The following is a 12,373-nucleotide window of genomic DNA, read 5'->3' as shown; positions in this document are numbered from 1 at the left end:
CGACAATTTTCCAGACGGACATCAGACGGAATCGAGTCATATATACATAGATATCTGCTTAAGGTATTTATATAATATATAGAATTTTCCTAGCTTACCTTTCGTGATATGAGCCGGAATCGGGGAGGGGCACTGGCGCTGCAGCAAGTTCTGTCCGCTATTCTGTCGATGATTGCTCTGCGCAGACAGCGGACGTTCCAGCGAGGAGCAGCGCTGCAAGTGATGAGGAAACGGTTAGTAAAAGATACAACATAATATGCATATATAGAAAGATAGAAAAGCTGATTCGGAAATGAGGCGAAGGCAACTGTTTATGGTGAGCTGGGCAGGGTTTAGCGCATGCAAATGAGAGCGCGCTGTAGGTTCTACTTTCTCCTTTTCTCTCTCTCTTTCATTCACTGCCACTTACCACATGTGCCGGCTTCTATATAGATATATAGAACGTATCGAATCGGAACAGCAAACAGATAATAAGAAATAACTTAAGCGCTAGATGTATATAGATAGATAGACACAGAGTATTTAGCAGATGTGCCCAAAAAGTAAGCTCATCGAGAATTTCCAAAATTACATCCATAGAATTATATACAGCTTACTTTTCGAGCACACCTCGCACATACATGTACAGTCTTAACTTACAACTGGCAACGGCGGACGACTCAGCGATGCAGCTGGTGACTTTTGTGGAGCAGGCGTCGTTTGACCTCCCGAATTAGCTCCGCCAGCAGGCGCTGCTCCAGCTCCAGCTCCAGCGGGAGGAGCAGCTGCTGTTATGAGACTGCCACTGCTGCTGGACTCGTGTATGGTCTCGGGGTTTTGGAACGTGTATACAGTTAAGGGCGGACGCTGATGTCCCTTCTCGTAGGTGGTGGAAATCGTGTGCGGACGATCGGCAGTCGGTGGCAGAGTGTCAACAGCATCCTGGGAATGTGGCGGCCAAGTGGAGACAGCATGTGTTTGATTGGTTGCAGTGGAAGCCTATTCCGAAAGAGACAATATTATCGTCAGCACAGACTCAACACAACTCGCGAAATAGAAAACACAAATCAATAAATCAAAATGAGAACCTGTGTTGTTAGCGCGGGCGATGAGCAAAAGCCACTATCACTGGATTCACCAGGTTTCAAGCGAATTGCGGGCGTTACAAACTAAAAAAAATAATACAAATAAATAAACATACAAGTAAACAAACGTAAAAACACAAAAGACACGCAGAACAATTAACATTATGGATGAAAGTCCCAAAATCAAATAACAACAAGCGATAAAATTAAGTTCGATTTAAGCAATTGGTCGTACAATATATACATAAGGATATATTCATATAAATATATTTGAATCAAGATAATGGTTGCTTACACTATATGATAAAATATATTTGGTTGTTGGGGATTTTGTCAGACTACCCTCGCATAAATGTAATTTCGTACATAATGAAAAAGGTTAACCCACTTTACTTTCGCTTTCCAAGTCTACTACACTTCAGATTTATATCAGCTGTTAACAGTTTAAGCTCTAATTATAAATTAATCACAATTAAATTAGCAACATGCTTTGCTTGGGCCATCGATTAATTAAATATCTGACAAACAAATCAATTTCGAATCATAAAAATTGAACAATAGAAAGTTGCGATAACTCGACTAAGAGAAGACGCCTTGTGGCTTCAGCTGGTGGACAAAACTCCTACCATTCTACCATTGATTAAACGAGGAATTATATACGTATCTTGACTATGTAAGTTGTATACATACTTTAGCGAAATATCGCACTGTTGTACAAAACAAAGAGCATGAGCTCTAATAAACACTGGGAAGTATTCCTATAATACATTTCGATATCGCATTCTAATATTACGAACTATGAACGTATGCGATTATAAATAATTTACAACTTATTAGGTACAAAAGTGAGTAAGCAACACATATGAAAATGTTAAGTTTTCAGCTGAAGTATCACAATTATCTACATTCTATGTGACCATTCATTAACGACCAATTGCTTAAGTCGAGTAATTTTGCTGCACAATCTTAAAGTGAAAATTTGCTTCGCACCTGCGACAGCGAACGCTGATAGTGATGATGACCCGGCGAGTTGCTGGAGCCGCTGCTGTTCATGCTGCTAATGGAGCAAACGGAGCTCTTGCGGGAGCCCAAGGAATTGGAACAGCCGCCGCCCTGCGAGCCAGAGCCGCCGCCTGGCGACTCGGGATACAAATTAATGCTGGCCTTAGCGTCGTGTATGAGCTCCTCCGATGCTTGGGGCAGCACGGTCGGCTCCTTGGTGACCAGAGCAATCGACTCCATGGCCTCCTGCAAGGCAAGGAATCCGATAATTAATAATTGAAGCAAAGTCGGAACTTATTCGTTACTTACCTGCAGATGTCCCAGCTCGGACATCACTTCACATTCCTCGTGCACCACCGGCTGCAGCATGTGCACAAAGCTGCAGAAGCGCAGACGCTCCTCGACCATGGCCGCACGCAGGGACTTCTTCTCCACCTCCTCCAGCTCGGCGCGACGCAGTGTCACATCCTGCATATGAGAGTCCATCAGGGACTGCAGGCTGTTATCCGTCTGTCCTTTGCGCGCCTTCTTCTGCAAGCGCAGCGTATCGCTGGAGCGCTTCTTCAGCTCGCTGCGACAGCGCTTATACTCTTTGGCATGGTCCTTATCGATGGTGGCCACGGTGCGTTTCCAGTCCTCGATCTTATCCTGCAGCGGCTGCACAAGGCAGTCCATAATGGCGCTCGTGAAGGTCTTCAAGCGCGTCTCGACCGCCTTGTGGCGCAGGCAAACGCGCGTCAAGGCGGTGCCGATCTCCTTGGATGCACCTGGAAGCAGAGATGGACGACCAAGTTGGAGCTTAAATTCTGTGCGAAATTTCAGCTGTCGGAAATCATGGCCAGGCACCGCATACCCCCATTACAATACGTTGCATTGCTGCCGTTGCATGCCACACGGCATTTGGATAAACTGAGAACTCGGTCAACAACCGGTCTTACGTCTCGGCTTCACTCGGCTCGCCTTGTCTCGTCTCTCGTGTGTGCCCATTATGCCAGCTACTTGCGACGCTTTGGGCAGCTGCCTATCTAAGCAAGCGACACGCTTCTGCCCATCTTCTCTCTCTGTCTTTCTATATTTCAAACCTAATTATCGTTTGCCAAAGTCGCCTTTGCTGCTCTATTATCCTATTGATTTCTGCTCGCCTCTCTTTCAGACGATGGAGGGACCGCAGTAGTGCTTTCATTAAATATGATGCTTGAGGCAAATCCCACATAAAGCACTTTATGAACGCCTTCAAATCCAAGTTAATTGAATTGTGTTTAACCATAGAGCATAGCAGACTAAATGATACCCTGCACCCTCAAACAGAGCGATAGGCACAGCGAGCGAGAACATCTAAACGCTAATCCCACATAAAGTTTTTAATGGACGTCAACAAATCCAAGTTAATTGAATTGAGTGCAGAGTGTGGGGAGTAAACGACTAGTGAATGCGCTTCCTCTTCAAGTAGTCGCTTTGATTGTAATGCCTATTTTTGTATAAGCCAAAAAATACTGAGCTAGTGCATAAAATGAACTTAATCAGCATATTAGACTGGAACTATACCTCGCATATTCTCATGTTACCCACGTCTGCAGGGTATATGGAGGACAACCCACCCGTCAGGCTATGCCCACAACCACCCTCACTGCAGGCAAAAACCATGTGCAAATTACTGAGTTTCACCCTCGTTGAGGACAATCGCAAAAGACAATTGACACTTGTCCTGTGCAGCAGGCTTGACCGAGCACAGACCAAACCAAACCGAACCAAACCAAACCGAACCAAGCCGAGCCGCACTTCTACTAGCTACTTGGGCCGACTAACCACTAAAACTAATGAAACCATTTAGTGAGTGCAAAGTACAGCGAGTGCCTGATGTGCCAGACAGACAACATCATGAGGGTGGCCCCAAATCGTAGTCCTTCCTAGCCGTTATTTTTTATGGCGGGCTGTGTGAGTGAATGGTGGCAAACGGGGCGTATGCGCTTCATCGTGCAAGCGAAATGCAAGCACAGACGTGACATGAAATCAATATATGCAAATGAGCCAGAGCGCATATGAGTGGGAGAGAGAGAGGGTGAGAGAGACAGCGAGTGAGAGAGCGAGATAGGCAAGCAAACATAAAAGATAAATAGTGAATCGCATTGGGAATCGAGAACGGATACAAATTCATTTTTAATAAATTTATGAATAATTACGAGAGAACAACATAAACAGTTCAATCAAGAGCTTTAATCAATTCATGAAATATTTATTGATATATGAACAAGTATTTATGATGCTATGAAAAGGGTAAGCCTCTGTCAACGTGGGACAAAATATTGAAGGCATAAAAATGAGTTCATTAAACACAAAGCCCATTGCGTGGAAGAGAATGGATCCTGATTGATGGGTACATGAATGAGCTGGTTAAGTAAGTCTTTCAATTAGAGTTTTGCATTATTAAATATCCAGTCGAAGCATAGACTAATAGGACAGTAGACTAAATAGAGTTGGTTTATGAAATATGTAATAGTTCAATATAGTAAATGATTACTGTACTTTAAGTAAATATATAACAGAGAGTAAACAGACATACAGTAAACACTTGAATGACTGAGAAAGCTAAGAAACGATGTCTGAATGCCTTACTTATAGGTGAATGATTTTATTCCATAGGATAGAACTCGATAGGCTTCTCTATTTTCTCTTCTATATATGCAACTCTAAAACTCAATATTCTCATTCTATATCAAGTTGTATGTTCTCTGTAACGACTTAGCACTTTTGATTACTATCAAATTCTATTTCACAGCTATATCCAGTCGCCCGTCTAAATCGCGATCTAAGGCCTCTTCCAAAACTTGCAATTATCCACCTTAACTAACTGTAACTGGCAAAATGTCAACTTGAACAACTCGAAATGCCATAGACATATAAATACATGTTGTCTACTTCCACAGCGGCTGCTCAAGTCGTTCTAAGTTCTAAGTGGTCTTTGATCTCAGCTGGATAATGTCTTCTCTCTCTCTCTCTCTCTCTCTTTCTCCCCACTCTGCTCTAGTCTACTCTATTACTGCCCACCATAAAGACAGAGCGTAAGAGCAGTTGAAATAAAAGCAAATTCGCTGGAGCTGCCTGTCGCTTCCCGTTTTCAGTTGCTGTTGTGGCTGTTGTTGTTGTTGTTGTTGCTGTTGTGGCCGCCCAGGTGAGCAGCAATTGCATAATCAGAGCTGCCAGCGTGAAGAGGCAGGCGCAAATAAATAAATATAAATAGCTAAAATAGAAAATGCGTGAGCAACAGAATCGGAACCCGAACAGAGAACTCTGAGCAGGCGTTATTCAGATCGATGACCGGCGCAACGTTGACGTCGGCGTCGGAGTCGGCGTCGGCGTCGTCGCCTCGTCGTCCACTCTCCACGCCAAATACGCATTAATAATGGGTGAATGTACCCCTATGTAACCCATTGTACCTTGTCGAATAGCCCAAAGGCATGAACTTCAACTGTTAGATGTGCCTATGGTACCTAATGGAACTCAATACACCTCTTGCTAGAGGAATCGAAGGCATGCATGGATGGCAAAGCGTTAGATAAATGTCTTCAATCTCCCTTCAAGCCCAGAGCGTGCACCTAACAGCTGATCGTAAAGTAATAGATGGGGGCACCTAGGGTAATTATAATACATAGGAAATAGAGCCCGAAGGATACGCTTAAAGGCTGGCAAACAAATAGAGCTGTTTTAAATATTTTAACGACTTTTGAAATTAGCTTTGGCATTGTGCCTCTATTACCCAACCCCTTCTAATGTACCTCATCCACATGGCACACAGCCCAAAGGCTTACACGGATAATTGGCAAGCAGAAATTTGTTTCTGCTATGAGGTTTACGACTTTTGAACTTACCTCTGGAATTGGTTGCTGCATCGGCGATCTTTTGGAAGGCATCCAAATAGGCGGCAATTGCCTGAATAGCAGCGCTGAAAACATACAAAACAAACAAAGATTATAACAGCAGAGAAAGATGGAGATGGATGGATAACTGATGGGGATACCCTTTAAATAGGAATTTTCATGATCTGCCTCTCCGAGTAAATTGTTGACATACGCAAAGGGAAACATTTCAAGTAATGAGAAATAAAAGTATCATTGAATTTAAATTTATGAACTAAATGCTTGTGAGATGATTCTTTTATAGTCGCACAATGCCACTCGAGCACATCATTTTTATGTACAGGGTATGCAAAGAGGAAAAAAACGGCAAAGTAAAGATGCCATTGATTATAGTGCGACGACTGCAAATCTAATAAACTTTGCAACAAACTTTATTGGCCGTGGGCGACATTTCAATTGAAAATGGCAGAGGCAGCAGACAGAGATAGAGAGACAGACAGAGAGAGAGAGAGGGAGGGAGAGAGAGTCTGACTGGCAGACAGACAGACAGTCCAAAGAGGGACTGCAGCTGATGAAGATGAAGATGCTGGGCTGCTGCTGCTGTGATGTGATCTGATCTGGTTGGTCTGGTTAGCTCTAGGTCTCTCACTCTCTCTATCTCCCTCTCTCTGCCTCTCTCTCTCTCTCTCTCTCTTTATAGCTCGAGTGACAACGGGCAACGGTGCGTATGTGTGTCAAGCGCATTGGGCAAACACTTGGCGCAGAATTTCTTTCACAGACAACAGACAGCGCAGACTTTTTAGCATGATTTCATGATTAATGCAAGGCGTATGCTATATACATAATCAGCAGCTGTATAAGAGTATATAATCGTATATATATATGTATGTATGTATTGCATATGCTTAGACAGCGCCGCTGGCGTCACAAATCGGGGCCAAGTCTGCGCGTTAAAAACAAAACAGAATCAACTATAAACAACACGCGAAACCCAGGCAAATGGCCAAAAAAAAAAAAAAAAAAAAAAGAAAAGAAAAGAGGGAAAAGAAAACGGGCAAAAAGAAACAAACATGAAATGTGAATGAAAAACAGTTCACTGTACTTTCAAGTACAGTAAAGTCTGTCCCATAAAAAACAAAGAGAATCTCAAATTTGTAAGCTCTTTGAGCATCTCAGCTGCCTGGCTTAACGAGTGACTGCTTTAGGGAGGATATACTGTAATTGAACTTGAGCGGCCGTAAACCACATTAATCCCACTTGGGGGAGGCTATATTGTAATTTCAATGTGAGGCATGCATTAGAAAGACTTTATATATTAAGCAAGCTATACAGCACAGCCACAGTGAGCTCATAAAGTAGTGCACATTGGAGAGTCTTTACTGTAATACTACAATTTGTCTGCAATTGCTTCAATATTTATTTCTTCATTCGAGCTCTCCTTTTACAATTCCTTTAAATAAGGAAATAACTTAAAGCTGATCAAATTTTTTGAATTTGAGGTTCAACTTGAATTTGTATTTATTTTCTATTCCGATTTTTAAATCGAATTCCGATTTATCGACTTACCGCAGACATGTGTGCAGCTTGCTAGCCTTGGCCACAAAGTCCTCCCATAGCGGAGATGTGTTCTGGAATGGGAAGAGAAGAAGAAAGAAATGGATTAGAAAAATATATAATAAAAATGTTTTCAAAATCCTATCAAATTCAATAGAAAATCGCATCAAAGGCAAAAGTCTAACCCTTTTGACCCTCCCACTTTCCCTCACTATATAAAGAGTTAGCCTTAGGGCTTCCTCTATTGATTCTTTTATTGACTCATCCTTTTTATAGACAGTTCGGACAAACGCCCAAATCCTGACAAATTGTGACTACGTGTGGCTCAATCGTGAATAGAAAATGCTATCAAAAGAATATGTAAAAGGGTTCAAGCTTAGTTAATACCCTAGCAAACACATAACGTATGAGGAATACATTTAAGTATTTTTACATACATATACATACGTACATATTTCTTAAATATATTTTTAATTATGTTATACTTTCACTTATAAATTCCTATTGAATCCTACACATGTTTGCCCCAAGTCAAAATACCCCTACTTAGCCGCTTTAAAAACCTAGAGGGTATTAAAGGCTTATATTGGCAATAACTGTCTTCAATTGGCCATAACTCAATATCTTTTAAGACCCATAAATTTGCTGAGCAGTGTAATATGTCAACGTTTTAAATTTATATCATTATTATTTAGATAAATTCAATTTATTTTATCATAATTTGTTTACTTAAATAAAGTTAAACACGTGAACAAAGTGAACAAATATTCTTTGGGCATAACAAGGCTTTGCATGTTCTTTAAAATGAATCCTGTACCTCCTCCTAATTAGCTAAAAGCGAATTTTGGACATGTCAAAAGTTGTTGGCAAGCTAAACTTCTGAACTGAAGGAGAAAAATTCTGTTAAGGGGAGGATTGAAGTTCACGTTGTTGTGTTCAGAGCTCATTAAGGAAACCAACTTTTGTTGTCTGTGCATTTCATTAAAACTAATGAAAAGTTTGACTAATATATGTCTGTATATATACATATGTATGTGTATAACAATTTAACAACAATTTAACTCAATGAAAAGGCAGAAATCAACTCAATTGACTGCATTTTCGCTTTCATCAATCAGCATAAAAATCTTATTTAAAATTTAATTGGATAAAATTCTGCAACATAGTAAATAAATTGCTCAGAAGCACATAGAGTTTGTATAGGAAATACCACTAATATATCCATATAAGTATTTCTTGTCTAAATTTATTTTGATATTCTTAGGTAAAACTGAGTGATATGAATTAGCAATACGTTAAGACTAAGTTTAACTCTTAATGCAGAGTAACATTAAAAAAGTCTTGAAAATTCATCAGAACTATAGCATGATTTTTTATAGTTTCAGTAATTTTTCAAGGCTTCGCATTACGTATACCCAAAAATGGAATTATTATTATATTGCTTATCTCTTATGCGTAATATCTATATTTTGTAATAGTGTAACCATTTAGTCAAGGCTTTTCTATAAATTGAGTCTTTTACTAGGCAGACAAAGGTGACGACATGGCAGACAGCAATTAGCACCTGCTCCAACCTTGACTGTGAACTTAATTGATGTGCATTAATCGAAGGGCTGCTGTGGCTGCCTGTGGCGCGCTGTGCTTAATAAAGTTTACCCGTTTCCACTGTTCTTTTATGGCCAACTGCAATCAACAGGTAAGCAGAACGAAAGTGTTTTCCAGCCAAAGCCAACGACCAGCGAATTGCAAAGCCAAGCAAACTACGATTCACAATATGGCTAAGCAAAATGTTGTCTATGCGAAATATGGTCAAAAGCCACACGAGTTTTAGTTCTCGCTGTGGTAGCTGCTGTTTCATGCTCGCTTAAATTGTGAATGGTGGGTATACTCGGATCTCTTAGTCGCCTCTTTCTTTCCATATGGATGTAGATGACTGCCATCTATATATACTCTTATATGCACCCTCCTCAGTGAGTGTTCCGAGTGGATCTCTGTTAACCTGCTCAAGCAGTTAATCCCCCTCCCCATCAGTTTTATCATTATTGAAACTAAAATATTTTAAGCGAGTATTATGCAGTTGGTAGGCCAAGTCCCATTGCAATGTTCTCACTGTTTTTTTTTTTTCCTTTTTATAGTGGTTTCATTGTCAGGCCATAAAAGACAAAACGTCTGCAAATTGTGCAAACACACACAGAGAGGCGATCATAAAAAGTAGTCAGGAGATTTTTCTTTTATATACACATAATTTGAGAATAAGCGCAAGTTAAAGAAGCAACAAATGGCCAATAAAAACAAAAAGTGAAAACTGGTTTCGGCCACGCAACTACAGTAAACACTCACACACACACACACACACACACATATATATATATAGACAGACGAAAGCCAACTTAAACAGTCGTTACGCACATTTTTATTGCTCTCGTTTTTGTTGCTTCTGCTCCGAGTTTCAATTACAGCTGCACAAATTGACATTGAATTCGAGCCGCCAGGCCTGAAATTGATGATGAAAGCAATCCCTGGTCAATGGCTCAATTCAATGGTCAGTCAAGTGTTGCAGCAGCCAGAAGCGTTCGGGATTCATTTCTCTCTGTTCAGTTCAGCAAATTTGCCCGACAAAAAAAAAGGGTTAGGAATGCTCTAAAAGGGCGTCAACGACTTGGAGTTACCCATGCATGCAAATACATGAAAGTGTTAAAGCCATTTATTCTATGCCAAGATATAAAGGCTGGTAAGGAAAGCCAAAGTAGTATTATTATAGCTGTAGTAGTTTGAGAACTCTAGAATTGAAAGTCTTGCTTTCATTTTGAAAGGGAAAGACAGACAACAGATATGGGTAAGTTATCTATACAGTCTTTTATACCCCTTACAACATTCGCTGCTGGGCATTATTCGCACTGCAATGCAATTTGAAATTCGCTTTCGCATTTCACATTTCGCTTTTTCCTGCAGCCGAAAGCCCAAAAATAAGCACAATAAAAGGTTCGCGCAAATGCCAATCGACAAAATCCATTTACAAAACAAAAAAATACAAATAAAATAAAAAGAGCAGCGAAGCCAAAATGCAAACAAAAAGCTGCCGCTGCCGCTGCCGCTACAGCTGCGGCAGTGGGACAAGCGGCCCTAGACAGTGGGGCAGGCAGTGGAGCAGACGTTGCATAAAAGAGGTGACGCAGTCGCCGAGTGCATTGAGCCGCATGAAAGAGGCGCAACTACAGAAATGAACGGAAATCGATTTCGGTTATTTCTGCACAGCGCAAAGCGCATTTCACTCGCACACTCTACACACATCTCCCCCCTCTCTCTCTCACTCTCTCTTTATCCCTCGTTATGTGACATTCTGCATAACATGCTTTAATCCAAAAGCAGTTGACAGTAAAATACCTTACCAACTGGGTAATCAATAAAGTACCAAGCAGCTCTTTAGTAAGTCAAAAGAACTTGGATTCAATTCCGCGCTTATCAGCTATGGCTGAATTACAATCAAGCTATCAATTTATAGCTAAAAATATAGCTAAAATTATGGGTAAGTTTCTAAATTATACCAAAAACTAGAGTCGGAGACTTTCAACAATATTAGTAATCTGCGCATAGCACATATGCCCTTACAGGGTATGCTCTTACAGGGTATACTCTTATTGTTTGCTGTGCCTTTTGGCTTTGCCGCTGCTACGTCTACTACGTAATAAAGACAGACGCCAAGACTTGTGACTGCTAAAGGTTTTTATAATTCATAACACGACGACAACGACAAGAGTCGAAGAAGCAGACGGAGAAGTTGGCGGTAGATCTTGTGACTGGAGACGTTGGAGAAGGAGCTCTGCTTGTCACTCAATGGCCCACCAGCAGACAGACTGACAGACAGACACGGAGAGTGAGCGAGAGAGGAAAGGAAAAAGAGACAGACAGACAAGACAGACTGTCTGATGCGCCTTATTTGGCAGCAATTCGTTGATTCGCTGCGATTATTTACTTGACCTACCACAATCGATTGCATGTTGAAGACGCTTCGATTGCCAAAGCTAGGGTATTAAATAATTATATATTGCTGCGAATTTTATTTTTTATTTTTTCCGATTTCTCGCTCGAAAACTAAAGAGTAACATCGAGTAGCTAAGAGTTGAGAGTATAGATTATAACTCTCATCTGTAAATAGAGCCAGCAAATGAGCTATAAGAATTGAACTCGCAGGAATCAGTGAGGTTTCTTTAACATATTCCCAGTTCTAGATTTCTCTGAATTCAACCAAAAAGAAAGCGTTCAAAGTAGAGCCGTATTTCTTTAAAAGCTATTGCCCAAAATGCCTAATTACCCTATTCTAACTCCCACACCTCATTCATCAGCTTAGAATCAGGCCATTTCATCCAAATAAAACCTCACCTTAATTGTTACTACCAAAAATCAATTTGCTCAAATTCCTCGAATTCTTGCGTTCTACCGCCCACAATCCTAGTAAACTATACATTATAATAAATTAATATAAATAAAGTCCAAGGCAAAATGCTAAATATCTCGAAAATTTGAAAAAAAAAAAAATTGCATAATTTGCTATGTCAAAAAATTGTTCAAGAAGAAAACGATTTCCGTATGATTGACGCACAGAAAGCAACCCACGTAACAGTAAATATTTGTCGATGCAAAACATAATGAAAAGTAATCTATTAAATAAATAAATAATTTTCAATTTTTTGTAAACATTGACAAGGCGAGAAACACAACAGCAGCAGCAAGCACAGACTTCATAATGCTCGCTCAATGAAAATACCGAAAAATGGATATAAATGAAGTACTTGACTAGGATATATCATGAATGGGGTCTGCCACGCCAACCGACTGCAGTTACATATTACATTGTCACAAAGCCAATATACTCATTTGTTTATCACCATATGAACGAGC

The 12,373-nt window shown here is 40.4% G+C and overlaps 1 protein-coding gene across 24 annotated transcripts in view; it reads right to left on the bottom strand.

Annotated features, from left to right (window-relative positions):
- LOC6578319 (alpha-protein kinase 1) overlaps positions 1-12,373 on the bottom strand; it is a 48,730-nt gene that overhangs the window by 9,480 nt on the left and 26,877 nt on the right. For 14 of the 24 annotated variants that reach the window (XM_032730488.2, XM_032730492.2, XM_032730499.2 and 11 more), the window contains exons 3-10: positions 7,487-7,548; positions 5,933-6,006; positions 2,376-2,833; positions 2,055-2,312; positions 1,068-1,148; positions 640-978; positions 410-424; positions 99-213 (exon numbers count right to left, since the gene is read on the bottom strand). In XM_032730488.2, the coding sequence (XP_032586379.1) occupies positions 99-213; positions 410-424; positions 640-978; positions 1,068-1,148; positions 2,055-2,312; positions 2,376-2,833; positions 5,933-6,006; positions 7,487-7,548 (1,402 nt within the window). The remainder of the gene's footprint in view (positions 1-98; positions 214-409; positions 425-639; positions 979-1,067; positions 1,149-2,054; positions 2,313-2,375; positions 2,834-5,932; positions 6,007-7,486; positions 7,549-12,373) is intronic. The other 10 variants (XM_032730511.2, XM_044010618.1, XM_032730512.2 and 7 more) reach the window with 3 other exon arrangements.

The sequence above is a fragment of the Drosophila mojavensis genome, unplaced genomic scaffold (genome assembly GCF_018153725.1).
Source record: "Drosophila mojavensis isolate 15081-1352.22 unplaced genomic scaffold, ASM1815372v1 contig_80, whole genome shotgun sequence".
In the NCBI taxonomy this organism is placed as follows: Eukaryota; Metazoa; Arthropoda; class Insecta; order Diptera; family Drosophilidae; genus Drosophila; species Drosophila mojavensis.
Note: the sequence above shows the minus strand (reverse complement) of the source record. Positions and strands in the feature narration are given on the sequence as shown.